This window comes from Bombus fervidus, chromosome 3, assembly GCF_041682495.2.
Source record: "Bombus fervidus isolate BK054 chromosome 3, iyBomFerv1, whole genome shotgun sequence".
In the NCBI taxonomy this organism is placed as follows: Eukaryota; Metazoa; Arthropoda; class Insecta; order Hymenoptera; family Apidae; genus Bombus; species Bombus fervidus.
This window is the reverse complement of record NC_091519.1, coordinates 11,562,064-11,587,533: the sequence shown is the minus strand read 5'-3', so window position 1 is coordinate 11,587,533 and position 25,470 is coordinate 11,562,064. Positions and strand designations below refer to the sequence as shown.

The 25,470-nt window shown below is 30.7% G+C and overlaps 6 protein-coding genes across 13 annotated transcripts in view; 3 read left to right on the top strand and 3 right to left on the bottom strand.

Annotated features, from left to right (window-relative positions):
• Window positions 1-83: 83 nt before the first annotated feature.
• Koko (cyclin Q) lies at window positions 84-1,775 on the bottom strand. Its single transcript, XM_072000641.1, has 6 exons — window positions 1,617-1,775; window positions 1,228-1,361; window positions 1,061-1,158; window positions 756-974; window positions 445-675; window positions 84-364 (listed from the first exon to the last, which is right to left on the bottom strand). Exons 1-6 carry the CDS (start codon window positions 1,652-1,654, stop codon window positions 269-271), a joined length of 816 nt encoding a protein of 271 aa, XP_071856742.1. The 5' UTR covers window positions 1,655-1,775; the 3' UTR covers window positions 84-268.
• A 134-nt stretch (window positions 1,776-1,909) lies between these two features.
• Amacr (Alpha-methylacyl-CoA racemase) lies at window positions 1,910-4,730 on the top strand. 3 transcript variants are annotated; one of them, XM_072000637.1, is made up of 6 exons: window positions 1,910-2,197; window positions 2,447-2,585; window positions 2,670-2,811; window positions 2,883-3,026; window positions 3,110-3,356; window positions 3,447-4,730. In XM_072000637.1, the coding sequence occupies exons 2-6, from the start codon at window positions 2,478-2,480 to the stop codon at window positions 3,952-3,954; spliced, it is 1,149 nt and encodes a 382-aa protein (XP_071856738.1). In that variant the 5' UTR covers window positions 1,910-2,197; window positions 2,447-2,477; the 3' UTR covers window positions 3,955-4,730. The 3 variants fall into 3 exon arrangements, with proteins under 3 accessions (XP_071856738.1, XP_071856739.1, XP_071856737.1); XM_072000638.1 differs by lacking the exon at window positions 1,910-2,197 and having other exon boundaries at window positions 2,325-2,585; XM_072000636.1 differs by lacking the exon at window positions 1,910-2,197 and having other exon boundaries at window positions 2,907-3,026.
• Window positions 4,731-5,296: 566 nt separating this feature from the next.
• Window positions 5,297-7,560, bottom strand: LOC139985841 (serine/threonine-protein phosphatase 2A activator). The gene is made up of 8 exons (XM_072000640.1): window positions 7,055-7,560; window positions 6,895-6,980; window positions 6,581-6,784; window positions 6,303-6,520; window positions 6,100-6,224; window positions 5,911-6,011; window positions 5,720-5,827; window positions 5,297-5,640 (listed from the first exon to the last, which is right to left on the bottom strand). Exons 1-8 carry the CDS (start codon window positions 7,080-7,082, stop codon window positions 5,509-5,511), a joined length of 1,002 nt encoding a protein of 333 aa, XP_071856741.1. The 5' UTR covers window positions 7,083-7,560; the 3' UTR covers window positions 5,297-5,508.
• A 514-nt stretch (window positions 7,561-8,074) lies between these two features.
• Window positions 8,075-11,545, top strand: Marcal1 (SWI/SNF-related matrix-associated actin-dependent regulator of chromatin subfamily A-like protein 1). Of its 3 annotated transcripts, none has more exons than XM_072000633.1 (12): window positions 8,075-8,316; window positions 8,386-8,813; window positions 8,925-9,040; window positions 9,148-9,254; window positions 9,323-9,457; window positions 9,541-9,718; window positions 9,820-9,983; window positions 10,047-10,211; window positions 10,309-10,470; window positions 10,591-10,698; window positions 10,775-10,949; window positions 11,031-11,545. In XM_072000633.1, the coding sequence occupies exons 2-12, from the start codon at window positions 8,387-8,389 to the stop codon at window positions 11,403-11,405; spliced, it is 2,112 nt and encodes a 703-aa protein (XP_071856734.1). In that variant the 5' UTR covers window positions 8,075-8,316; window position 8,386; the 3' UTR covers window positions 11,406-11,545. The 3 variants fall into 3 exon arrangements, with proteins under 3 accessions (XP_071856734.1, XP_071856735.1, XP_071856736.1); XM_072000634.1 differs by having other exon boundaries at window positions 8,110-8,316; window positions 8,554-8,813; XM_072000635.1 differs by lacking the exon at window positions 8,075-8,316 and having other exon boundaries at window positions 8,345-8,813.
• Window positions 11,546-11,832: 287 nt separating this feature from the next.
• Window positions 11,833-25,470, top strand: part of Miga (mitoguardin) — a 41,638-nt gene continuing 28,000 nt past the window's right edge. Inside the window, exons 1-3 of the mRNA XM_072000014.1 lie at window positions 11,833-12,080; window positions 12,289-12,439; window positions 12,581-12,724. Coding sequence (XP_071856115.1) covers window positions 11,988-12,080; window positions 12,289-12,439; window positions 12,581-12,724 — 388 coding nt within the window. The 5' untranslated portion in view covers window positions 11,833-11,987. The remainder of the gene's footprint in view (window positions 12,081-12,288; window positions 12,440-12,580; window positions 12,725-25,470) is intronic.
• Window positions 13,247-25,470, bottom strand: part of Uzip (beta-pore-forming protein unzipped) — a 34,297-nt gene continuing 22,073 nt past the window's right edge. For all 4 annotated transcript variants that reach the window (XM_072000020.1, XM_072000018.1, XM_072000021.1 and 1 more), the window contains exons 2-5: window positions 20,351-20,549; window positions 18,361-18,734; window positions 16,625-16,959; window positions 13,247-15,944 (exon numbers count right to left, since the gene is read on the bottom strand). In XM_072000020.1, the coding sequence (XP_071856121.1) occupies window positions 15,434-15,944; window positions 16,625-16,959; window positions 18,361-18,734; window positions 20,351-20,549 (1,419 nt within the window). In that variant the 3' untranslated portion in view covers window positions 13,247-15,433. The remainder of the gene's footprint in view (window positions 15,945-16,624; window positions 16,960-18,360; window positions 18,735-20,350; window positions 20,550-25,470) is intronic.

Here is a 25,470-nt window from a genome sequence, read left to right as displayed (position 1 = left end):
AAGTTATTAATTTATTTTATATTATGATGAATACTATCAAGTTTGCATATTGGTAAATTAAAAAATGCACGTCGTTTTTTCCATACTATATTCTTATATTTCACATATCATTGTCTTTTAATTTAAAAACAATATTAATGGTATAGAAAAATACAAAACACAAAATCAGAAATATTCTGTTTGATGACCTTGATTTATATTTGTACTCTTTCAATACCAAGTTTTATAAAAATGCCAAACTTGTATACAATGAACTCATTGAAATGCTTCAGTTGTCTCTAGTTTCTGGTTCTTCATCATATGCTGCCATAACTTTTTCCATTATCTCCCAAAGTTTATCTCTTGTTAGATCTTTACAGAAGACCTGGAAAAGATAATAACTTTACCTTATGCTTTTAACCAATTCCTGATCTTCATAAATTTAAAAATGTTCTTAATTGTTACATTAAACCAAGGTTGCTGGTCACATTCGTCCATTAATGGTACTACTACACCATAAATTTGAAGTGACAAATTAATACAAGCGATTGCTATTAAATTTGGTGGATAATCAAGTATAGCTGGGGAATGATGAAAATCTTGTAAAAGTGCCATGCTTGTTTTTGCAACTGGATATTTAGACCATTCTTCCTCTCCAAACCATGCTTGCAAAGATCGTAAATAATGTAACATATACTAAAATGATATTTTCTTACTTAGAATAATTATTTGGTTTATATTTTAATTAATATAAATTATATGCATTTAGTACTGACTTTGTGCGGATGTACAGGAGTCACTTGAAACTTGAGCATACGCATAATTAAAAGTTCTGCTTGGACAATTGCATCTCTCATGCTCCAATATTGATCTCCTAATTCTAATGGTTGTGATCCTCTATGTAATGTGCTGTAAGATGCATTCATTATATCTCTAATCTTCAAGTTATCATCTTTTACTTTTCCTGCTAAGTAAAGACAAGTAGCAGCAATTAGCTGAAACACATGCACATCTATATAAATATCACTTATAAAAGACATGTATTAGAAACTTTAATTGATATTGTAAATTAATTATTTACACAATTATCATAACCTCCTGGAACAGCTTCTTTTGTAAACCTATGATACAATGTTGCAGCTGTAGCAATAGTCAGAGGATGAGCTTCCAGTTTTAAACCTATAATTTATAAAGGTTTATATTGCTTTCCATTATTACAATATAAAACTTAATAATCAAAAAGCTTACCACATTCAAATATAAATCGTGAAATTGTAAAACTATCACTGTTCTTTGTGTAATCAATCGTGATGCTCTTTTGCAAAGTGTTTCTCTTCTCCCGTTGCATAGCTAATACATCAATAACGTCTTTCATTTTGGAACTGTATGGATACAATATATTATTTTTAATTTATTACAAATTGTATATATGCATACATATAGTATTATAAAAAATATTGTAAAAATTGACTTAATCAAAGAAAATAATATATGTTTAACATACTACACTTTATCTGGCAAATGAAATTCATTAAACATTGTTGTAAAATAATAGTTATAAAAATCACGAGCCGGCGTTCCGTCAAAATTTCGCAAAGAAATTTATTTCAAATAATTTATGTATTTCCTTAAAGTACCTTAAAGTTTCCGTACTAGTAGGTTCCGTCGGATTCATTTTGGCGATATGTATTCTATTTGAATTTGTCTACAATTAATGTAATTTGTTTTGTTAAAGGTTACAATATGTATTTATTTATTACACACTACGTATCAGTGTTACCAGTTATCAATATATTCCCTTTCGTTAGTGATTTTAATACCAATATTAAAATAACTATATCCGATAAAGATTCTAGAATTACTGATCCTCAGAAATTAGAGATGAAAAGAAGCTGTTGAAAATAAATATTATCTGATATTTTGTATGTACTCTTCAAACGAAAATATCTTAAAATTAAATAATGAGAATAGTATGGTTATTAAGATCGGATAAAGAAGGTTAACTTCGCTTTTCCATGCTCTGCAAGAATATTGAAAAACAGATATATGGTTCTGTTTTAAAAAAATGATTATGACCTTAAAATCTCGTTAAAAGATAATAATTATAAGGAAAAACTAATTCTACCATTACACGTGGTCCTTAAAATAAAGTAACTTCATACAACAATAAATGGAGAAGATATATAGGTGATCCCATTTAACTGGACCACTTTGTATCGTAAGGGTACAGTTTTTATTTTCATACAAATGTATTAAATAATTTTTTAACAATGTAATATGTACCTCGTTTCATTAAAAACGAATTTTCACTTATGCGTGAAAAAGATTTCATCATTTCTTAAAGAAATTTAATAAGTTTTAGTATTGTTGGATTAATTATTCATATTGATTCGCATTATTATGCAAGATTGCATAATTAATTTGAATATAATTGTAATTAAAAATGTGTGAACTCATTCTATGTTAGTTTTCATGGCGCAGTTTTGCTGATCACAAATATGCCTTTAAAAGGTATAAATGTATTAGAATTAGGTGGGCTAGCACCAGGCCCTTTTTGTGGAATGATATTAGCCCAATTTGGTGCATCTGTAATCAAAGTGGACAAGGTATAACTAATGATTAGGTAATCATGTTTTAAGCTTGTTTTTTAGTCATGTATATATAAATTTTAAAATATTTATTTTTTATAGATTTATGGATCTTATAATGCCATTGATTGTCTGGCTCATGGAAAAAGATCAATTGCGTTAAATTTAAAAGTTTATGAAGGTTCTAATATATTTAGGAAATTGATCGATCAAAGTGATGTGCTTATAGACCCTTATAGACCTGGTTTGTATTCTTTAATAAATATATTATTGTTATTATATATTTTTCTAAGATAGTGATTAATATTAAAATAGGAGTAATGGAAAAAATGAAACTAGGACCAGAAGAACTTATGGGAATAAACAAGAGGTTGATATATGCCAGGTTAACAGGATTTGGCCATAATGGACCTTATGCTAATATGGCTGGACACGATATAAATTATTTAGCTCTATCTGGTAATTTAAGAACAACATATGTATTCTAGCTTATTTTATTTTAAATAAGACATATTTACTAAAATGCTTTTGATAATGTTCAGGTTTATTATCATTATTTGGACGTCATAATCAGAAACCAACACCACCAGTCAATTTAGTAGCTGATTTTGCTGGTGGTGGATTAATGTGTGCTTTTGGTATAATACTAGCATTATTTGAACGTAGCAAGAGTGGTATTGGTCAAGTGATTGATGCATCAATGGTAGATGGATCTGCATATCTAGGCAGTTGGTTCTTTAGATCTCAAAATCTGCCTGGATTATGGGGAAATCCTCGTGGCAAAAATATGTAAGGATCTCTAAGTTATATCATTACCTATTTTCTATTTTTTTATAGTTTCATATAAATAAATAATTAAATAATATTTCTTACAAATAGATTAGATTCTGGAACACACTTTTATGATACTTATGAAACAAAAGATAAACAATATATGTCTGTTGGAGCAATTGAATCTGAGTTTTATGAGATATTTTTAGAGAAACTTGGAATTTCATCTCATGAAATGCCACAATTTGGGAATTTTGAAGAAAGCCGTGAAAAATTAGAAAAGATATTCAAACAAAAGACTCAAGCAGAATGGTGTGCCATATTTGATGGTACAGATGCTTGTGTGACACCCGTTGTAAATTTAAAAGATGTTGCATCACATGCACACAATAAGGAAAGAAATATATTTAAGACTGAAGACAATGGTTTGGTAACTCCAAATCCTGCACCACGTTTATCTCGTACTCCTGGAATGTCTAAAAAACATGAAAGAAATGCTAAATTGGGTGAGCACACTACAGAAATTCTTACTGAAATAGGTTTTAAACCAGAAGAAATTGCTAATTTAATAGCAAATGGAATTGTTAATCAAGGAATCAAACATTCTAAACTTTAAGCATATAATTTATTCTCATTAAAATGTTTACATATATTTGTTAACTTATGTAATAATATAAGAAAAGATGTTAGTGTCCTAAAAAGCAAAAAGCTAGCAGTTTGTATTAAAGATTACTAATTACTCCATTTAATGACAATCACAACTATCAGTAATCATATTTTCATATTTTCTTAATGCAACACTATTGTAATCAAGAAAATAAAGTACCAATACTAATGATAATTTTGTGGATGTGCAACATGGTTTTGGTATCTTTTATTGTTTCTGTCAGAATTTACAGGAAATAATATCAAAACAAGTATTATTCCTATGATATATATTTTGTGCATGTTTCATTTCTTATGCATAGATATGGCTGTCCCTGTTAACTTCTGAAGGTCGATACGAACAACGTGCACTAAATAATTGTATGTTCTTCTATAAGTCGATGGATGAAGAATGCCCGTTTGTGTTCTCCTAGGAATGTCCGGGGTTTGTCTCATATATTTAGAATGCACGTTGACTGGTTGTTATCAAAATTTAATTTTATAATCAATGATACCCTGAGTGTCAGAACTACCCTTCCATGCGCCTTCTTCTGGTAAGGGCGTAACCTGAACTGACACGAGGTGTTTGTTTTTCCGGAAAGATTGTGGTATTCCTGCTGGTCAGAAACTTTGACAATTTGTACTGTTATAATATATTTCCAAATTACCCTTTAGAAATACTGAATTTATAACACATCTCTGGTTATTAAGTGTGCATTAAATTAAAATTCTAAGTAATTCTAAAAATATTCTATCTATTACTTATAATATTTAATAATTTAAGAATTCAGTTCAAAAATAGCTTTTTTTGCGATCGTGCTAATTGCTTTATCGATGATGGCCTCATGTGCTTCTTTTGTGTGTACCCGACAGATCATTTTATCTGTGATATATATCTTAATAGTTTATAATGGATAGTTCACTTTGCATATTTACATATATATTATGTTAAATTATTTAAAATTGAGAGAGCAGTATTATTATATTAATATATATTATTATAAAAGCACTTGTTAGTGATACAATATTTATTCTATCCTACAAGAGAATTCTTGTTAATGATTGTGTCTGTATACAAACGAATTGCTACTAACTGAGTGAAATTAAAAAGTAATCCATTTTAAAGTATATAAGTATTCATATTGAAGCAATTCTCGTGACAATGTGTGTTACATATTATGAGCCATTTTTTGTAACTGATTAATTTTATTTACAGTAAATAATCGTGTTAACTAATTTCTAGATTATCTTAGATAATTACTAACATATTGTTAACTAATATGACTGATATTTCCTAAAATAAATTCTTAATAAATTATTTACAAATAAAATTTATATATAAAACACATATATTTTACGATTTAACAATGGAAAAATGGGTGCAGCATAAAAGCAATGTAATACAATTATTTGTAAGTCATATAACTTGAAATTTAGCATACAATTGCAACATAGTTTCATTATAAATATCGGATATTTGTTACAAACTACATCAACAGATATGAAGCATATTTGTACAATACTATTACTGAGTCGGTGGTGGTTGCAATGGTTGATCTCGACGAGGTCCCCTTTTAACAGGTGGTACAGACGCCGGTTTTATCGATAATAAAGAACCAAATAAAACATGTTGTATAACAGGAAATTTTGCTAAAACCTGTGTATGATGTTTAAAACGTCATTATCTAATTATAATACTTATAAGTTTATGGTGAGTTGTTAGCAATAATATTTACCTCAGCTCTGTACATTTTAATAAGACCATTATTTACTTTAATCCAAGAAGATACTGCACTAACATTCCATAACTGATTTGAATGTTCAGCAAATGGACCTATCTTTACCTAAAATAATATTTGCTTTTAAAATATATAAAAACAGCTAACAATACAATATATGTGAGTGCATACAATATATGTATACAAACCTTTGAAATAAATTCAATACAACCAAGAAACATATATTGCTTGTTAAAAGCTTGAATAATATCCGGTTCAACAAAATGACGAGGTTCTATACGAGGATGCCCTGAAATGTTTCATACCATTTTTTGTGTACATTTATGTATATCTTTGAAATATATTATGATAAAAAATAAAAAAGTTGAAGGCAATACCAATTAATTGAGCACTTCCCCATATAAATGGGACAAATTGATAGTCATCTAAGCTCCATACACCATGACTACCTGCTGGTTCCATCCGATAAGTTAATTGTAATCTACGCACTAATTCCAGATATCTTACAAAAAACAAAAATTTTAATCTCTGGAAATACACAAAATATTAGGGTAAGAATATCAAGTTCAATAAAAACTACCTGTTAAATATTTTTACAACTACAGCTACTTTATCATCCTGTGTGAAAGCACCAATTTTGAACATACAACATAAAAACATTAAAAATGCCATTTCATGTCCTGTACCATAATCTATACGTGTTGGATTTCCAAAGCCTTCATATAAATACTGAACTATTTCTGGAACTGCTCTATGTAATTTTTCTGGCAACACTTTTTGTAATTCTGCTATTCCATTCTGAAATATTATGAATGAATAGATTTTGAAGATGGCTATGTAAAAGTAATATATATTTACCTGTTGTAATCTTTCATGCCATTCTCTAAACGATTTGTTACCAAAACGTTGGGGCTGCTCAGTGGGAGGTATCTGTGTTATCCATTCATCAAATTCATTAAGCATTTGAACAATACTGGCAATTGTAGGACTTTGTGTGTATTCAACATTTAAAGCTTTTCCCTGAACCGATTCATTTAAGGCCAATATAAATCCCAAGTATTCCTACAAAATATTTTTGCATGTTTTTTCATATGATAAAGATCCTTGAATACTGAAAATTGTGATAATATCAAATATCAGTAATAAAAAGGAAATAGTATGCAAATTCTTACAAAATATGCTTCCGATTTTTCCCAAATTACCATATCAGATGGTACTTTAATCGATTTTTTCGGAACGACGAATTCATGATCGTCGGCTACAATATAATTAAAAGGTAATTACTCGATATTATTAAATATATTTATTTTAATTAATGTTTGGAATACGTACGATTTACAGGTGACTTTGACGTTGACATCGTACTTATCACAGAATTGGGTTATTATTCATTGAAAATATACGTATAATTAATAATAAACGAAAAAAGAAGAAGGTATATTTACGTTATATATACAAACACATGTATATAAGATGTATGCAAAACATTTGAGTTGCAAACGTATATTATTAAGAGTTAAATTGCTTTGGACATTCGTAATAGACACGTACGAACCCAACTCTGAAATCGTTAAAATTGAACAAGATAGATATTAAAAAATGTTTTCAATAAGTTGATTTTGATCACAACAAAATTTCATAAGGTCAAAAATTTATAGAAAAATTAAAGAATGCTCATACATATATCTTTTTTACATTAAATCCACTAAAAGTTAACTAAATCTTCAAAAGTTACTGAAAATATATTTTGACCCACGATTATACAAAACAGGTTTCGACACTCATATACCGAAGCCTAGGGAAAACAGTACAAAAATTGAGTTTTGACTAGTTGTGAAAAATCAACATGGAAGACAAGACGGTTCTCATTCTGCGCATATGTGATATGCTCTGAATGTTTCAGACAGAGACGGAGACGCTCAGCTCATCTTCGTCTGTCTCGCAAGAACGCAAACTTCGTTGATCAGCCATGTTGATTTTTCATAATTAGACACGATTCAATTTTTAGACGGTTTTCTCTAGCGAGTGTCCAAACCTATTTATATGATCGTGTTTTAACCAGTGAGTCAAATCAGGAAAGATAAATAAAACCACGTGGTCAAAATCTAGGGAATACTAGGATTCGTAATTTTGAAATATTATAAATAGAAAGTTATTTTTCTAAATGTGAGCTTTTTAAGTTAAATTATATTGATCAATTCTATGTTTATAGATCTCACTTATTGTGGTCTTATTCACAGTCATATAAACAGGTTTTGTTACTCGTTAGGGAAAATCACCCGAAAATTGAGTCGTGAAAAACCAACATGAAAGATAATAAAATTCTCTTTTCTGCGAGATAGACAGAGATGAGTAGAGTATCTTTGTGTTCAAACTTTAAATCAACTTAAATTCTAACTACATAATTATCAAATACGTCAAATATCTTGTACAAATTGTGAAAGCTGTATTGTGCAGGATAAGATGACAGGATAAGATAATTTAAATTGTGAAATAAAAGAAAATGGGAAACTATCAGTATCATTATTTATTTTTAAAACTATATTGAATGTGTACGATTTATAAGAAAAGGCGTTTATATGTATATATATCAGGTTTGTATAAACTACAAAAATCAACATTTTTTTATCGTACAAGTTTTTTAATAAAGTTTATATTATAAGCATGAGTTATTCTCAAGAAGAAATAGAGAAGAAGCGTTTATTAGCTTTACAACGTAAAAAGGAATCTCAATTGAAAAACAATTCATTCATCCCTAATACAAATACAAGAAATAGTATTACTTCTACTAATAGTAGTATCATAACTAATGAAAATAAACTAAACAATAGCCCAAAAGTTTTTGGACATAGTTCATCGAAATATGTTGACTATAAAGCAAAATCTGAGAACAATTGCTTGAAGCATAATGGAAAACTTAATAAACAAAATGAACGATTTAATCCTATGTCAACAAAGAATTTTTTTGGTCAGAAATCTTGCATTACAGCAAAATGTTACATGTTAACTGATGAAAGATTTGTATTAGAAACTTCATCATATTTTCCTCCACTCGTTGAGACAATAAAGAAAGTCTCAAGCAGATCATATGGTAATATAACATTAATATATTCTTAAATTTAACATAAATAAATAAATTTTAATAGCTAAACATAGAATATATAAATAACAGTACCTGTCATATATTATATTTTTATTTTAGATATGAAAACTAAACAATGGAATTTTCTTTTAAAAGACTATGAAACAGTAATGGAAAAAGTTATTAATTTCAAATCTGATATACAAATTACAGGATTACCAAAGCCAGTCCTTCAGGTATTATATTGAAGAATAATATATTGTATTGTGTTTATATATATATATCTTATATATATCTTATATATATCTTATATATATATATATATATTTGAAATGTTTTTTAGATTTTCAGGAAAAATGACACCACAATGAATACTGAAAATATTGACCTATTAGACATTGATCCTCAGTTAGTAGAGAATTTAATGCCCTTTCAACGAGAAGGAGTTTGGTATAACTACATGATTTATATATGCCTTTAAATTTAAAATAGGATAGAATTAAATGTATTATTTTCAGCTATGGAATATCTAAAGGTGGTCGTTGTATGATCGCTGATGATATGGGTTTAGGAAAGACCATTCAAGCACTAGGCATTGCGCATTATTTTAGAAAGAATTGGCCTCTCCTTATTGTTGCACCCGCTTCAGTCAGGTTTGAAAATGAAGAATATTATGCTAAATAGATATATTTCATTATACTAAAGCAAATAGTAAAAATGATTTTGAAAAATTTAGATATCAATGGGCAGAAGCAATATATACATTTTTGCCATCTGTACCAGCTCACTACATTCACCAATTTGCGAATACCAAAGACTTTATTGATAGTAGTAAAATCGTTATTATAACATATGATCTTCTAGTCCGAGCGATGGACAAGTTTGAACGAAAAATTTTTGGTTTTGTTATTTTGGTATGTTTAAAAAACAATATATTGATTAAATATAAATAGGAATATGTATATATATATAATTATTATATATATATAATAAGAATAAATAAATTTATGTATAGGATGAGTCTCATGCATTGAAAAGTGTTAAAACTGCAAGATTTAAGGCTGCACAATGTGTAGTCTTGCAAGCGTGTCATGTTGTTTTGCTGTCTGGGACACCTGCTTTATCAAGACCCATAGAATTATATTCTCAAATAAACCTTATAATGCCAAATTTTATGGGGTAATGTAAAATGTTCGTTATATGTAATTTACGTATGAGTAAACAAGTATTATTTTTACATAGATATCAAGAATATGGAATTCGGTATTGTGCAGGAGAAAAAACTTCATACGGATGGGATTTTAATGGATCGTCAAACATGCAAGAATTGCAGTTATTATTAAAACGCACTTGCGTAATTCGAAGATTAAAAAATGATGTTTTAAATCAATTACCGGCGAAAAAAAGGTGAAGAATAAGTATACTTATATCAGATTGGATAGTACATAAGCATACATTTGAATTTGTACAAATATAAATGTTTATTTTACTAAAAAAATTTTAGAGAAGTTATTATACTAGATCCAGGCTTAATAAAAGTTGGTACTAAAGAAATGGTAGAAATATCTAAGAAACTAGAGCGAGAGGTTCTGAATGGTATGGAAAAACATCATACTCTTTTGCAGTACTATAATGAATCTGGTGTTGCTAAACAAAAGGCTATATGGTATATATAAATAACATTTTTATTTAGTAAATAATCACTAAAGTTACAAATACAATTTTATATAATAAAACTATTTAGTATAGTAATGAATATTGTCTAATATGTATAATATTATTTCAGTGATTATATTTCCAAGCTGTTCATGAATAAACAAAAGTTCATTATATTTGCCCATCATCAAAATGTTATGGATGCTATTTGTGATGTTGCAGAATTTATGGATAGAAAGTAATTATACTGTCTGCATACACTAGTATATAAAGATAAAATTTTTATTTACTCAAAACTTATTTATGCGTTTTAGATATATTAGAATTGATGGGAAAACAAATCCAGAACGCAGAAAATATCAAATCGACCAATTTCAAAACTGTGACGATTGCATGGTAGCAGTATTATCAATCACAGCAGCGAACGCCGGAATTACATTAACAGCTGCGAAACTTGTAGTTTTTGCAGAACTATTTTGGAATCCTGGAGTATTTATTGTTTATTTTATTTTTTGAAATCATAATGACTTAAAATCAGATTCATTTAATATAATCTATGTTTTATTATAGATATTGTGCCAAGCGGAAGATAGGGTACACAGAATTGGTCAAGATAATAGTGTTATCATTCAATATTTGGTTGCAAAACAAACAGCAGATGATTATTTATGGCCGTTAATTCAAAAAAAGATGAATGTATTGAACGAAGTTGGACTTGATCAAAATTTTTCTCTAAAAGATATTGATGTTACTATACAAGCATTCAGTTCAGAACAAAAAACCTTAGATAGTTTTACAGATAACTCACAAAAAATAGTACACAGTAACGAGAATGCAACAAAAAATACATCACAAAGTCAATTTTCCACAACTGAAGAGTTTAAAGAATTACTTGATTTAAATGAAGAAGACTTCGAATTTTGTGATTGGGATGATATGAAATGAAAAACTTATTTTTATACAGTATATTATTTACATTGTGAAAAGTGTATAAATGCATTCAAATAATAAAAACATGAACTATTTTCTACATATTGTATATAAACATAGCTACTAATAGTAATAAAGTTTTTCATATTAAAGAACGTGGATATTTTAATAATGTTAAAAATTGCATTAAAGGAAATGTAAGAATATTAGCTGGAATTACATAATAATTTTTATTTTTTAATTACGATATCTTTTCATTATACAAACTTTATATCGTATATACAAAAGTACAAAAATTAGGTTTCTTCCAATTTTAAAAATTCGAAATTACTAGTAGTTTTAAGTTACTATTGCAGTGTTTTCACTAGTTTTAGTAATTTGTGTTTATAACGAACGATAATTCAATAAATGCGCGAGCAGATTTAAACCCACGTTATTGCACGTCTTATATCAATATAGTAATAGCTTATACTTTGAATATTTACCGCACAAACGAATGTTCTTCAATGCAGTGTTTCTCCCGAAATTAATGTTTATCTGTTGTTTTAAGTCGTGTGAAAATATCTATTTATATTGTTTATAACAAAGATACTTGCAATGTCCATTTTTAACGCGTACCAGTTTTTAGGTGCATTGTGTAAACGTTATACAATTTCACTACCATCAATAAATTTATCTAGAACTCAAAAAGCAAGTATCTCTCTTTGAGGTTAGAATAAATATATTTACATTCTATAATTTCTATATTATATAATATTTACGGAATGATATTTTATATTTTTTGAATTATTTTATTACTCTTAGTATTATGATAAATATTTGTATACAAAATTTGCATGATATTAGTTTATAATGGAGTAGTCAATTTTATTCTAATATTTTCCTTTTTTTCTTGTAGATTTTTATTATTTGTCTTACTGGAGGATCATTACTATTAGGAGGTCTAGCACAGTTTTTAAAGAGACGTAGAAGACGTCCTTGTCCTTCTTCAAGAAAAACCCTAAGGGAGCTAAAACAAAGATTTGCTGCTGCAAAGAGCTCTAATTTTGGTAATTTATTACAATAGCATATAATTTTATAAGTAGATATTAAAGAGATTATGATAAACATATAATGTAAACTTTATTAATGCTATAACAAAATCTTATGATATTTATTATTTATAGATCTTATTTATTATTTATTTGTAGATGTATTATCGCAAGCATCATGGGCAAGGAAAAGTGAAGCTAGCAGCAAAAGTCATATAAGTGATCGAGCATCGCTTATATCTTCTGTTCCAGGGGGTCCAGATGGTGACGTAAGACTTACGCCACAACAGTATGGGGTTCTTGGTAAGTGTTTTTCATACATAGCTCTTATAGTTTTCAAAGTAGTTATACAATACCTTAAATGTACCTTTATATTTACTATACCTTATATAATTTCTAAAAGATTCTGGAATATTTTAATAATATTTTTGTGATTATGAAATTTGAAAATAGGATTAATATCAACATTATCAATCTACTTATACTTCCTCATCGGAATTAGAAAATGAAATAATGTAAAACAATCAGATATTTAAATGGTTCTTAATTTTAATGAGAATTTGTATTATACACAGGGGTGGGGTGTACAGTAAGGTAATACTGTTAAAGAAAAGAATAATGTAGTAATAAGACAATGTAAATACATTTTGTAGCACACGAAATATTTTTCCCATGTGTGTGCTTATGCATAGAGAAGGAGAATAAGAGGGGAAGAAACTTTGTTTTTACATAATAATTTATATCAATAATTTATAAATAATGTATCTGTGCAATGCACATTTTTCTAAAAAACTGGGTTGTCCTGGGTATTGCTAAATGCAGGCATTTTTACATTGGAATTTTTATTAACATTTTCTCAAAGGCGTACAGAAATATGAAGAAGCAACTAAAAAATAAGCGGTAATTTCTTTTCTTCCAAATATAGAGATATCCTATTATCATTTGTATCTTTCATCAATTTTTATCTTGAAAACATACTATCCATTTACTTTGGGCCACGTCCATCGCATCACTTTATTCACAATGAGAAAATATTGCTGACAGTATTAGATATCATTATCTTGCATTATTTTCTACCTACTTTTTTTTTCTTCTGCTTCATTTAAACACGCAACATTCTAAAATTCACATGTCCCAATCTCGCAACAAATTATTGCTTTCTATGATAATTAACAAATTATTTAACAGAATATGTCACATTCCTTTACATCTACATAAAATTTTTACTGAATATCACAATATTGTGATTAGGCTTACTTCGGTTAATGTTACTACAAACTCATGGACAATGTGTTCGTGTTCGAAATGAATGTTTCCTTCTCACATTTTTTCCGTTAGTGCTACAATGTAATAAAATATGAATAATTCTTACTATGTTATTTACCACTGTTAGAAAAAATTATAAATGATTAAATAAGTTCGTAACAATTATACCTAATGAGAGTATAGAAATTACGTTATATACATTTACAAATGTATCAAGAAAATATCGTCGAAAGAAAAAAAGAGAACGAACGACATATATAATTATTTTTCCTGAATTTTCAACACAAAGACGTTTAAAATTAAACGTAGTTATTTCGTTATAAGTCCATATTTCTCGTCTCGCTTATTAAACAAATGTACCTTACAAATTATTAACGTATCTATACAAATTAAAATACTGCATTCCTTTGTTATTACAATTTCCATTAATAATTATTTTCTAGGAATCTGCAAGCCCTATCACTTTACATGAGATAGATGGGTACACAAAAAATATCGTATTATTTTTACAGAATTGGAAACAAATCACCTTCAATAATATAATAATTAAAACCTACTAACCTACTATACCCATTCTCAAATAACGTGCACTTCTTTCAATATTTTTATTATGTAGCAATCCTCCTACTATTTCATTTTATCTAAGGGCTCCTCAAAGCTTTACATCAGTCAGATAAATGATATTGAAACAGCGTTGAAAAAATACAGGTACCCATCCACCTGTACTCTACATATTCTTACTCGCTACACCTTTATAAATCTTACAATTGTCTAAAATTATACTGCAATCTCAAAAATATATATCGTAATTGCGTTAACTCGCGAATCTTTGTCCCTCCGTAATCATTTTTTTCTTCGTCATTTTTACCTTCAATTTCCCACTCGTTTACTCGTCGTTATTTCTCCCAATTTTTCAGAAACTATACATATATTTATATATATATGTATATATAGTTGTCCGAGAATAATACCTGCAGTAATTCTAAACTCTCTTTGAACACGATTCTCAAAGAAAAGGGTATCATCCTTTTTGTATCTCATGTTTTTACTCTCTATTTTCCCATCCAAAGCTTGTTTTCAAAGACTTTTCTAGAAGAAGATCCTAGAACGTGCACTTTTGCGAAGGCATAAAATAGTTTAGCTGGAAAATCGATTCACAGCGAAGATTAGTTTAAAGACGGAATGTCGTTAGTTTACACATTCATCAATTAATTCAACAATATAGAGGTAAATGTTAACGATCCACAGGCTGTTGTTAACATGTCCATATGTTGGCTGGCGATCGCTTGTACTTACTTAACATTCGTCGTGAGACTAGCTCATCGCTTAAGGTATTCCTTTCATTTGCTATCCTAAACGTGTATATATATATATTTTTTATGTATATATATATATATATATATTAAATATGAAGTATTTTTTTTATTCATCTTCGAAAGGCAAGCATTATGTCAGCGTTGACATCGCAGTCTGACTTGATCAGCGATTTATAACCAAGGTAGCTTTTTTTTATTTCGTTACATACTCGGCTATATGTACGAAATTACAGCAACATCTTGTGTGTATTTGTATTCAATTCATCTATTTTTTTTTACCTTTTTTTCGCTATTTCCTTTTTTGTCTTTTTTTTTACGATTTTTTTTTGTCTGCGTTTTGTGATAATCTCTGGACATTATTTTTTTTCCTCTACGAATATATTACTATTGCAACTTAGGGCTTAGGATACTCTCGGAATCATCGATCTTTTCACGTAATTTTATTGACGATCGTTAGTAACGAAATTAATAAAGGCAATCCTACGTTTAATCTAAGAAGAGACGACGCTCCGGAGTGCGTCACCTCTACCTTGTTCTTCAGCGATAACGGTCCACCGTCATCGCTCTGCATGTTAGACAGGTCCGATTTCTTCCGTGGTATAATCATGTTCTCATCATGATCCTCGCTCTCTTCCATATCGTAGTTCTGTCGAACGTCGTTGCTTACGTTCTGTGGGGTTGCGGTGGTGCTCGGTTCCGTGGTAGGTGGTATGGTGGTGGTAGGAACTAGACTATAATTGGCAAGGAAATAAATGGGTCCGAATATGGGTTTTACATCGAACATGCTCTCTTCGGCGCGAATGCCGCTTATCTGGCGAGACCTCGTCTCTCCATCCTCGTAATGGGAAATTAATTTTCCGGAATAGGGTACCTCCATGGAGGTGTAGTTCGCTATCAGACTCACGTTTATTCCTGTACCAGGCAGGAGATTAATTTTTACCCTGTTTTAAAAAAGTAGTGTATTAGTATTATTGGAAACTTGGACACAATGATTGCAAAATTGTTTTAAATGTTATAACATAGTTATAATATATTGTTGGATTGGATATTATATTTTATATGTACTGCTTAATATCTCATTTTTGTGCAATTTAAAAAATAATTTAATAATTTTGTTTAGTGTATTGTAATATTTAATACATTAATACATCATATTCTCTCCATCTCTCTTTTACTTAGATAGATTGCAACTGTAAATATTGTTGGAAAGAAAGGATGAAAAATTTAGAAAAAAGATACAGCGTCTTTTCATATTCCATATAATATCGCTACAATTAGCTTTCTCTGTATATATATATATTTATATTTATATACATTTATATAATAATTTTACTGCAACAAAATAAAGATGAATCAAAGTTACGATAACGACTTAAAACATAAGAATCTACTTTAAATGGAATTATCTTTTCAATATTTTTTAGAAATTTTCAAGTATCAATTAATGAATCAATCGATAAGCGAAATAACGATAAATTATATCAATAAGATATTTTTTCTGATAATAAATGATCGGATATTGTTTGAAATATGAATTATAAATTCTATAAAAATTTAATATATCTGACTTTCCATATACTATGCGTTAATTGATTTCAAACTATATGGAAAATATGCTTACGTGTATATGTCGGTATTATTGCTAGTTTCCTTTGTGCCCCACATTATTTTCGGCAAAACCGTGCCGTTCGTCAATGTAATTGATGTGTTTAAGCCTTTTAGTATGGCATGACCTTGACCCCAGTAAATGGAATATTTGTATTTGTAACCAAAAGCTTTCGCTATCGTCGCATTTTCCGTTCCATCATTAACGATAGTCGCGTTGTCAAGTTCAAGGGATGTACGATTAACCACTCGCATTTTAGGCCAATTCAATTTAACGTTTTCCAAATCGTAGTAGATCGGTTCCGTCTCGACTAGGACATCGCCATCCTTTGCGGATTCTTCGGTACCATCCTAATGGAAGAAGGTCATAATGTTTTATTAATAGTACCGTGACCCTATTAAGAAAGATAAAAGCGTAGCTGGTTATTGGTTTCCTAAGATACTTTAAAAGTATTAATTGAAACATGGATTAAAATAAAATTCAATATTTGGTCAGTTTTAATTCTGAGAACGTATTCGAGTTCTTGTTAGAAGGAATAAGAGTATGGCTACTAGTTACTCCTGCTCTGAAATTATATTTATTTTCTGGAAGATAGAATAAAATATAAATCAACGATTGATTTGTTCAAATATTGAAACTAGCTTAACTTCTATTTCAAGGAAATAATACCTTTCATAGCGTTGTGCGAAAAGTTCTGAAAATAATAAATTTCGATATTTGAGATACACTTGGTTCATATTTCGAAAAAGAAATACTCATTCCAAGTTACGTGTAGTTAATCTAAGATCAACTGCTGGCAAAATAGAGTCCTCCTTATCTAAAGAATGTACCAATTAATTAAATACTCGATAAACGAAATCATTCCATTCATCGCCCATCCACGCAAACTCTAATTAAAATTTCATCGACTACTTTCTCCATCATCCACATTAACCCCTTCGTGCATAACTTTTAGAAATTGTTATGTGTCAATTATATGGACTATTTAATTTATCATTAAATTGAAAAAAAATCCTTGGGGTTCCTTCTCACGTGCATAATATCAAAAAGCACAATGCAGTAATATAAATTGACTGAAAGAAATTGCAAATGAAATATTGCGTTAATATAATATTGATTCTTAACTATTAATCGGTTCCAGGGGTGAACATTCGCTTGAGCAAGATTTAAATTAAAGACTGTATTCCAAAGTTCGGTTTTATTTTTATATCCTTGTGTGATTGTGACTCGATTTTCCTGTATTTAATAAATTTCTATCAACAAATATGTGCTTTGAATAACTACATCGATTATAATTCTCATATTAGTTTCTAATATTCACCCACAGTACCATTAATATAATATTAGAGAACCATACCATTTAGAAATTGACAAGTACACCTTGTATTTTAACATACGATCAAAAACCGTTCCCACATACATACACGAGTCATACATACATACGTATATGAGAAGATTAATTCACCGCAAATCCTAAAACTCGTCTTCCCTATCATCCGTCATTTCAATAGAAAAAGACCACCCCCAACCGCCTCTCAACCGCAACCTCACAGTTGAAGGAGCACCCTTCGCTTCCTCCTTCTTCCCGTCGGTTTAATCTCCCACCCTGCATTAATCAACCACCTTGCAATCCAGCTTACAAGCATTACGCTCTTTAGTAAGCGTCGCTCTTACTAAATCCAAGGGAGAGAATTAACACCTTGTAGATCCCACCCCGCCCTTTTAGTGTAAATCGCAGAGCAATTACTTACGTCTTTGACGTAGCTGATACTCCCAAGAATACTTTTAGTCAAGGTGCCTATATAATGGGTGTATCTCGGCGATGACGCATTTTTGTCAGTTTTCGCGGGATGACGCGCAATGAACATCTTCTCCATTGCCACGGCACCAACCGGTGTGTTCTTGTATTTGTCCCAGTGTTCCCAGTTGACGCGGGCTGCACTGTCCACATTTTCTAACAGGTCGTATTTGTCATACGACTGCACGTTACCGTGAATCGTCACTGTGCATCGTTGATCGTCACCCCTCTGACTGCCAGCCACCCAGACGGCCGTGTGCAGAACTCTGCATACGTACAGGGGCCTTCTTCTCTCCGATTTCTCCGCTTGATTGTTGAACGAATTGTCTGCGAGAAAAAAAAAATGAACATAAAAATAATGAATATAATGAAAATAGAATATGTCTACGGTATGATACAGTAGCTGACGAAAGTATCCCGACACTCGTAAGAACATATTTTGGAACATATATTTAAAGGGGCGAACGTGTTCATACGGGCAATTACGCGGTTTAGGTAGTTTTCTTAATGTTGATTACTGGCTTTAGTTTTGTTTTTTAAATCAGTATAAAGAAAAAATCTGCAGAGAGAATTGTATTTAATAAACAATTTATAGTATCTTCGTGTAAAAAATACTTTATTATTTATATTATTTATTAAATACTATTAATAAACACTTTCAAAAAAATACTTTTTCATAATTTAAGATATTTTTATATAAAACTTAGTATACAAGCTACAAAAATTATATTGGAAACATTGCAATATAGATGTAAGTAATATGTTAAAAAGCAAACGAAATCTTATTTATAGATTATTTAAACCATCATTACAGTGCTAATGGTATTTCAAAATGTTTCATAATATATGCTGTATTATGTATACATAAAAACTTTCTATGACGAGTGTCAAGTACTTTCAAGAGCCACTATATTCTTATCGCGAATAAACAGACAGGGTAGTAGAGGGTAGGCCAGGCTAGCCAGGGTAGACGAGGAGATGAAAATGTGAGTACAGACAATTGTATATTTGTATTGTTAAGGGATAAACCGTCTGCGCCAGGTACGTAGGCGAGAAAAGTTCATTCATGAGCCTTTTGAAGATGATGTCGAGACGATGCTTAGCGACAATTAGCGGCGACGGGAAATTAACACGAGAATGTAACTGGCCTCGGCTTCCGAGTATGAGTGATGCGTTGCTCTGATGTACAATAGCCTCATTAGATGCCTGGGGATGATTAAGCTAGATGGTGTTTTATGTTTGCTTAGACGTTTTCTAAGGAGAGACCACTCAATTAAAAAAGAAGATGTGACGTAAGTTGTAAATATTCGTTTTTTAAATTAATTTGGGTGGAATCATAGGTGATCGATACGTTAGTCATTTCATTCTGTGTACTTAATTGAAGAAGAATGATCTGAAAAAAACGGATAGAAATTAACACACGTTGTGTCTCATTGCATTATGCATAACAATTAAAATCGTCTCAGTTCGTTTCAAATTAACACAAGAATTTAACATTGTAACATTTTGTACGTACACGGTGGTATGTTGTAATTGAAGTAATGTAATTCGAAATCGGCATAAAAATATTTTCATCGACAGTCAAAGAAAAGCAAAAGGGACGAATGGAAAGACAAGTGTGTTAGAAGTCTTGAAATTTACTTTGTATCATTTATTACGTCAAATAACCTGACAAAAGTTAGTTTTAAAGAAGTTGTTGATAAAATTATGCATCTCATTAACTTGGTTTTTTTCTGGTGAAGAAAAAAGTCCAAGAATTAATTTCTGTCCTGTGCATTTAAGTATTCCTACGCGTGGCACAGCGAGACTAAATTAAAAAAGAGAAAGCGACGAAAAGGTGATTGGGGAATAGAATTCGAGTTTCGTCGGACGTAAAATTTCTGGTCGACCTTGCCAGAGAAAGGACCACATTTCATTGAGTTCTCTCGTCTGGTTGCACGTACCTTCCGATTCTTCGATCGCAAAACCGCCGATGACTATTTCCTTGGATGGATCGTAGTAAGCACGGGGAAGCCAGTTCAGAGCGGTCGAGGTGACCAATTGCTGATACTTTGACAGAATGTGCACACTGTTGTCTGCATTCGTCAGCAACAACAGAACACCGAACAGTCCAACAGCGAGGTAAACCCTTTGCCAAGACATCTGCAATTTTATCGTTTCGTCATTTTCTGCGTTAAAAAAAGAAAAAGTAATAAGAAGAGAGAAGAGAGAAATACACCCGTGAAACGCTTGGAAAATTCACGTGCAAAGTCTAATGTCGGATTTGAATCTAATCTACGAAGGGTTTAATCTACGTTTCTTCATTGCGTGTAATGAGAAAGGAAAAGAAAGGAAAAAGGAGAGAAAAATGCGTACGAAACGCTTGGAAAAGTGCACGTGCACAGGCTAATATTGTATTCGAATTTAATATAGGGAGGGCTGAACATGTAGTAAACGGAGGAGACGAGCTCTAACGAGATCGTTATTACGATATAGCAAGCTAATTCAGAGGTAACCCGAGATACCAAGGTGCAGTTTGCACCGCGAAAGGAAAAATATCAACAGATTTAACATCGTGTGCGTTACTAACTTTTTAATGGGTTTATATTGCTAATGGATCAAAACTGTGAACTTTCTTTATGAATATTTTCACAGGGTGACGTTGCGATGTAATTGACTTTTATTTAGATTCTTTTGAAAGTCATCGGTGTTAGAAGCTTTAGAAGAAAATTCTGGTTTTTTATTTCTAGATAAATAAGACTCTTATTGTATTTACTTAATGGTTGGTTTATACGCAAAGAGAATATCTTTAATAAGCATTTGTGTACGTATAAAGAAGCTTGTTTAAAAGTTATAAGGTCCGGTGAATTTTTGAATAATATTGTAGAGTACAATTTTCTAATTTGTGTGTTGCTTCAAAGGTAGAATATCTTATATTCGTTCATCACATAGGATCTTATATGTGATCAATTTTATTAATTTCACAAAATATCGGATACGACATTTGTCATGAAAGTAATCTGCGCATCTTTTTTCTTTTTTTAAAGGTAGATATAATTTTTTTTAATAGAAATAAGGATAAGACGATGGTGTTCTTTTGAAAATCTACGAGGTTTCCAGTTTCTAAATACGATGTTACGTAACGTTCGTTCTGCCGTGTTTTATAGCGACCTTAACTTTTGTAACAGTAATACCTCGCCTCTTTGCGATTATGTTTCTGCTTACAGAGCGTATCTTTAACACAGCCCGCGTATAACTGGATCTCCTACCTCGCCTCGCGTGTATTCGCTTCAGTTAGTGGCAAGGAAACGAAATGAACGCGCGAATACTGCGGGAGAGAACCCGCGATCGCGCCAAAACAATTTCTCGCTACTATATCGTGTTCATGGTCGATTCTTTTTTTTTGTCTTTTCGTTCGATCCTTCCCCTTGTTTGTTATTTTGTTTCAGGAAATTCTCGGCGGAGAAATTATTTCGCAGATCTGACGGTTCGTTCATAAAATTAGCACGTACCGTATGTGTAGTGAGAGAATTAATTGAATATTGAATCCATAGAACTTTGAAAGGAAGTCAAGAATTTGTGGAAATAGAATTGTCGTAGAGAAATATAAATAGATGTTAATTTTCGATACTTTTGAAAATTAAGATTATCGAAATGGAATTTGAGAAGCTCCAAGAAGTCAAGAAGTATTTAAATTTATAGAGATAGCAATATATATTATATATATATTAAATATTTTTAATAAAATAGCAACAGATTAAGATTTATCAAAAGAGACTGGTTTTGAAAAGAAAATTAAGAATTTACAGTAGAATATTTAATTGCAGAAGGATAGTACGTACCAACATTGAATCAGAGAAATATTGTTACTAATACCGGGTGTTCTTTCCAGTCAAACGTTGTCAAGATAAGAAAAAAATGTCATATAAACATATTCATGCCATTGAAAGCATTGTTAAAGTGTTATCACAAGGAAATGATATACGAAATGAACGGTAACGGACGCGCGTTACTACGGTACAAAGTACTACGGTACAAATAGATCAGGAATATTTACATCTAGCAGTAATAGTAGTCAGATCGGTATCATAATATTTCTACGACGCCAACTTGAAAGAGTAATAAACAAGAACTTCAAAGAGTAATAAATTTAACTTTTTGTCGCTGTTAATCTTGCGTTAATAAGAAAATGTTTATACTGTGAGCTGTAGAATATACTGGCAATGTATGGCTATAAAAAACTGGTACACTCTGTATATCTACTTATACACTTTTGCAATATTATTACTTTCTTACTTATATTTGTAACCAGCTTATTACCTAAGCTTCTAATGAAAATAAAGAATAAGAGTAAAAATAATTATTCTCGGAGTTCCAAAATTAAAATTTAGAACGATTGATTTTTCCATGTTGCTCCAAGTAGGTCGAGAATTATATATCTGTAACTATCAAGTATCAAATAAGATTAAACTAAAGAAAATCTGATATCGAAAATCGGAATAGCTTCTACAATCGTCCCGAGATAGAAATCTAAATTTCCTGCTGCAATTTTATCTAATTTTACCTGATAATTTATTCAACATTTTCCAAATTATCGAATAAACATTGTCTAAATATGTAGTTAGAAAATGTAGTTAATTAATTAAAATGTAGTCTAAATATGTAGTTTTAAGTGTATCGAGAATATTAAAGTCAAATTTACTTGTTTATTTGTTATACACGGGATAACTCCCATTGATTAACTCTGTCCAAAAGATAATAAATTAATTCTCCTTAAAAAAAAAAAGAAAAAAAAACTGAATGACCATTAATATCGGATATTGCGTAAACACAATAAAAAAAAGTGTTTCCTTACATCGTAAAAAGGTCACAGCTTTTCTCGATTAATTGCTCAGCAAGCTTTATAAGCTTTATCAGCCATTCAATACTGTTCCTATAACTCCGGTATACTTTATACGCGAAGAGGCGATGCAAAGTATTATATTGTAAAGCTAGATTTAGCTAGTTTGTTATCCAGTCATAGACCTTAAATTTTAAGCACAGTTATTATTACTGTTGGATTATTACTATACTCATGTGTATATTTGTACAATATAAACCGGAAATCACCGGAAAGCCAAAAGGCAAGCGAAAATAAAGATTATGTATATATCTCATACAAGGATCCACACACATATATATATGTATTTTATATGCGTTTTCAAAGATCTCAATGTTGTAACGGAAGCCGCAATTTTACCATCATTAGTGGGGTTCATAAAATATATAATATGGAGAAAAAAGGGGATAAAAACGATACATGCTCGTAAAGATGTTCGTCTGGAGGGAAACACGAACGCACTAGTTACCTTTCAAGGTGTGCTCGGTATACACATATATCTTCGATATACAAGTTATCGTAACGGTTCCGTGGCATATCCGTTTACGTGATAATACACTTATTTTATAACGCCCGTGCCCCACTGCGTTCGATTCTTACTCTTTCGTTTCAAGATTTCGCTTGGCTGCCTTCTAAAATCTATCCGTGAACGCACGATGTACGCGTAAGTGTAAACGTCGCTGGGATTTTTCCAAACATTTATTTAATATTACATCGTTATGGACGATTTAATGCAACGAAGGAAAACTATTCGAGCATGATTACGAGGTTTGCCGGAGGTTCTATCTATTTATACAGGACTAATTAAATGTTAAGCAAGCGAATTCCTTAGGGGAAACTAATTTCTGGAATTATTAAAATTTCTAGATCGTTCGTTTTGAAACATTGAAATATTAGTTGAACTGGTTTTCGTGGATCGCATAGGTCATAGGTGATCGTAACAGTATGCGGTTATGGTAATTCATTTTACAATATTTCGCTATCTTATTTCGTCAATTCTATATTCTACATTTGTGACAAATTGGAATGGAATATTGGAAATTTTACGAAGTTACTTAATTACGGGCTTTAATATTAAGAGAATTATTATCGCAAAAAAATTAATTATGTATCAAATATTATTTAATAGTGGAAGAAACAGCCGAGTATTGGAAAGATTCTAGCTAAATCTTTATTCTCCGTGCAATCACTAGTTGTTGGGACAAGAATTTTTAGATCTAATGTGTCAATGTTGAAGTACTTAACCGAATTGCATAATTTCCAGAGTTCAACTTCTTAAATGAAATTGATCCTGGTCGCGATTCAGAATCGCATGGAACGAAAAACACAGATGCTCTTTTGTTCCCCTAGCTACAACGTCACGCTTTAGATTCAGGTTTTTGCGCAACAAAACAAAGAGCGGGGCCACCTCTCTTTGTGAACCCTAATCTCTTTCGTTCGCCAAAGTGGATTATGGAACGGTGTCCCTACAATTTGCAGCTATCCCAAAAATCAATGAGTTGTCTTTTATCTTGCCGACCTTTTTAAGTACTTCTATTATCACAAAGTTCTAGTTTAGACCGGCTGGAGAAATATTTCGAATTTCCTCGGAACAATAAATTTCATGTATCTTCCTCTATACTTTGTTAGTCTGGAGATTAGTAAAGTAATCAGTTGCAATTACTTATTACTATCGATTAAATTACAGGCGACTCTAATAATGATCTCATTATTGCTTAATTAATTTTTCTACTAACTAATTATCTAAATTTTATGTTTTTTCTTTTATATGAAAATCGATTTAATGTAACCAATTCTAAGAAGATTCCTTTCATTCCTTTTAAAGCAAAGCACAATAATTAAAAGCAATCCCATAGAAGAGATCCAGTTTCATTACTTGATAATTAGGTTCAACTTTGGTTCTTTAAATTTCATTAATTCTTCCCAATTGATTTCAGTTGCGTCCACCTAATTGTGAGAAACGTAATAAAATTCGAACCTCCGTGGATCATGTATGGTTCGTGCTTACTCGTAGTTCAACAAAACCGTTTCCGTTCTGCTGTACGATTTGCACGGATGTATCGGTATTGTTCGAGTCGCGATCGAACGATTGAAAAAGGGCTTCGATCCAACGGAGATACCGTGCATTGTGCGTTCTGTGCTAGACACGGCGATGGTCGGTCGAGCACTTTGAACGACTGGCAATAAAATCCCCTGTTGTATCTA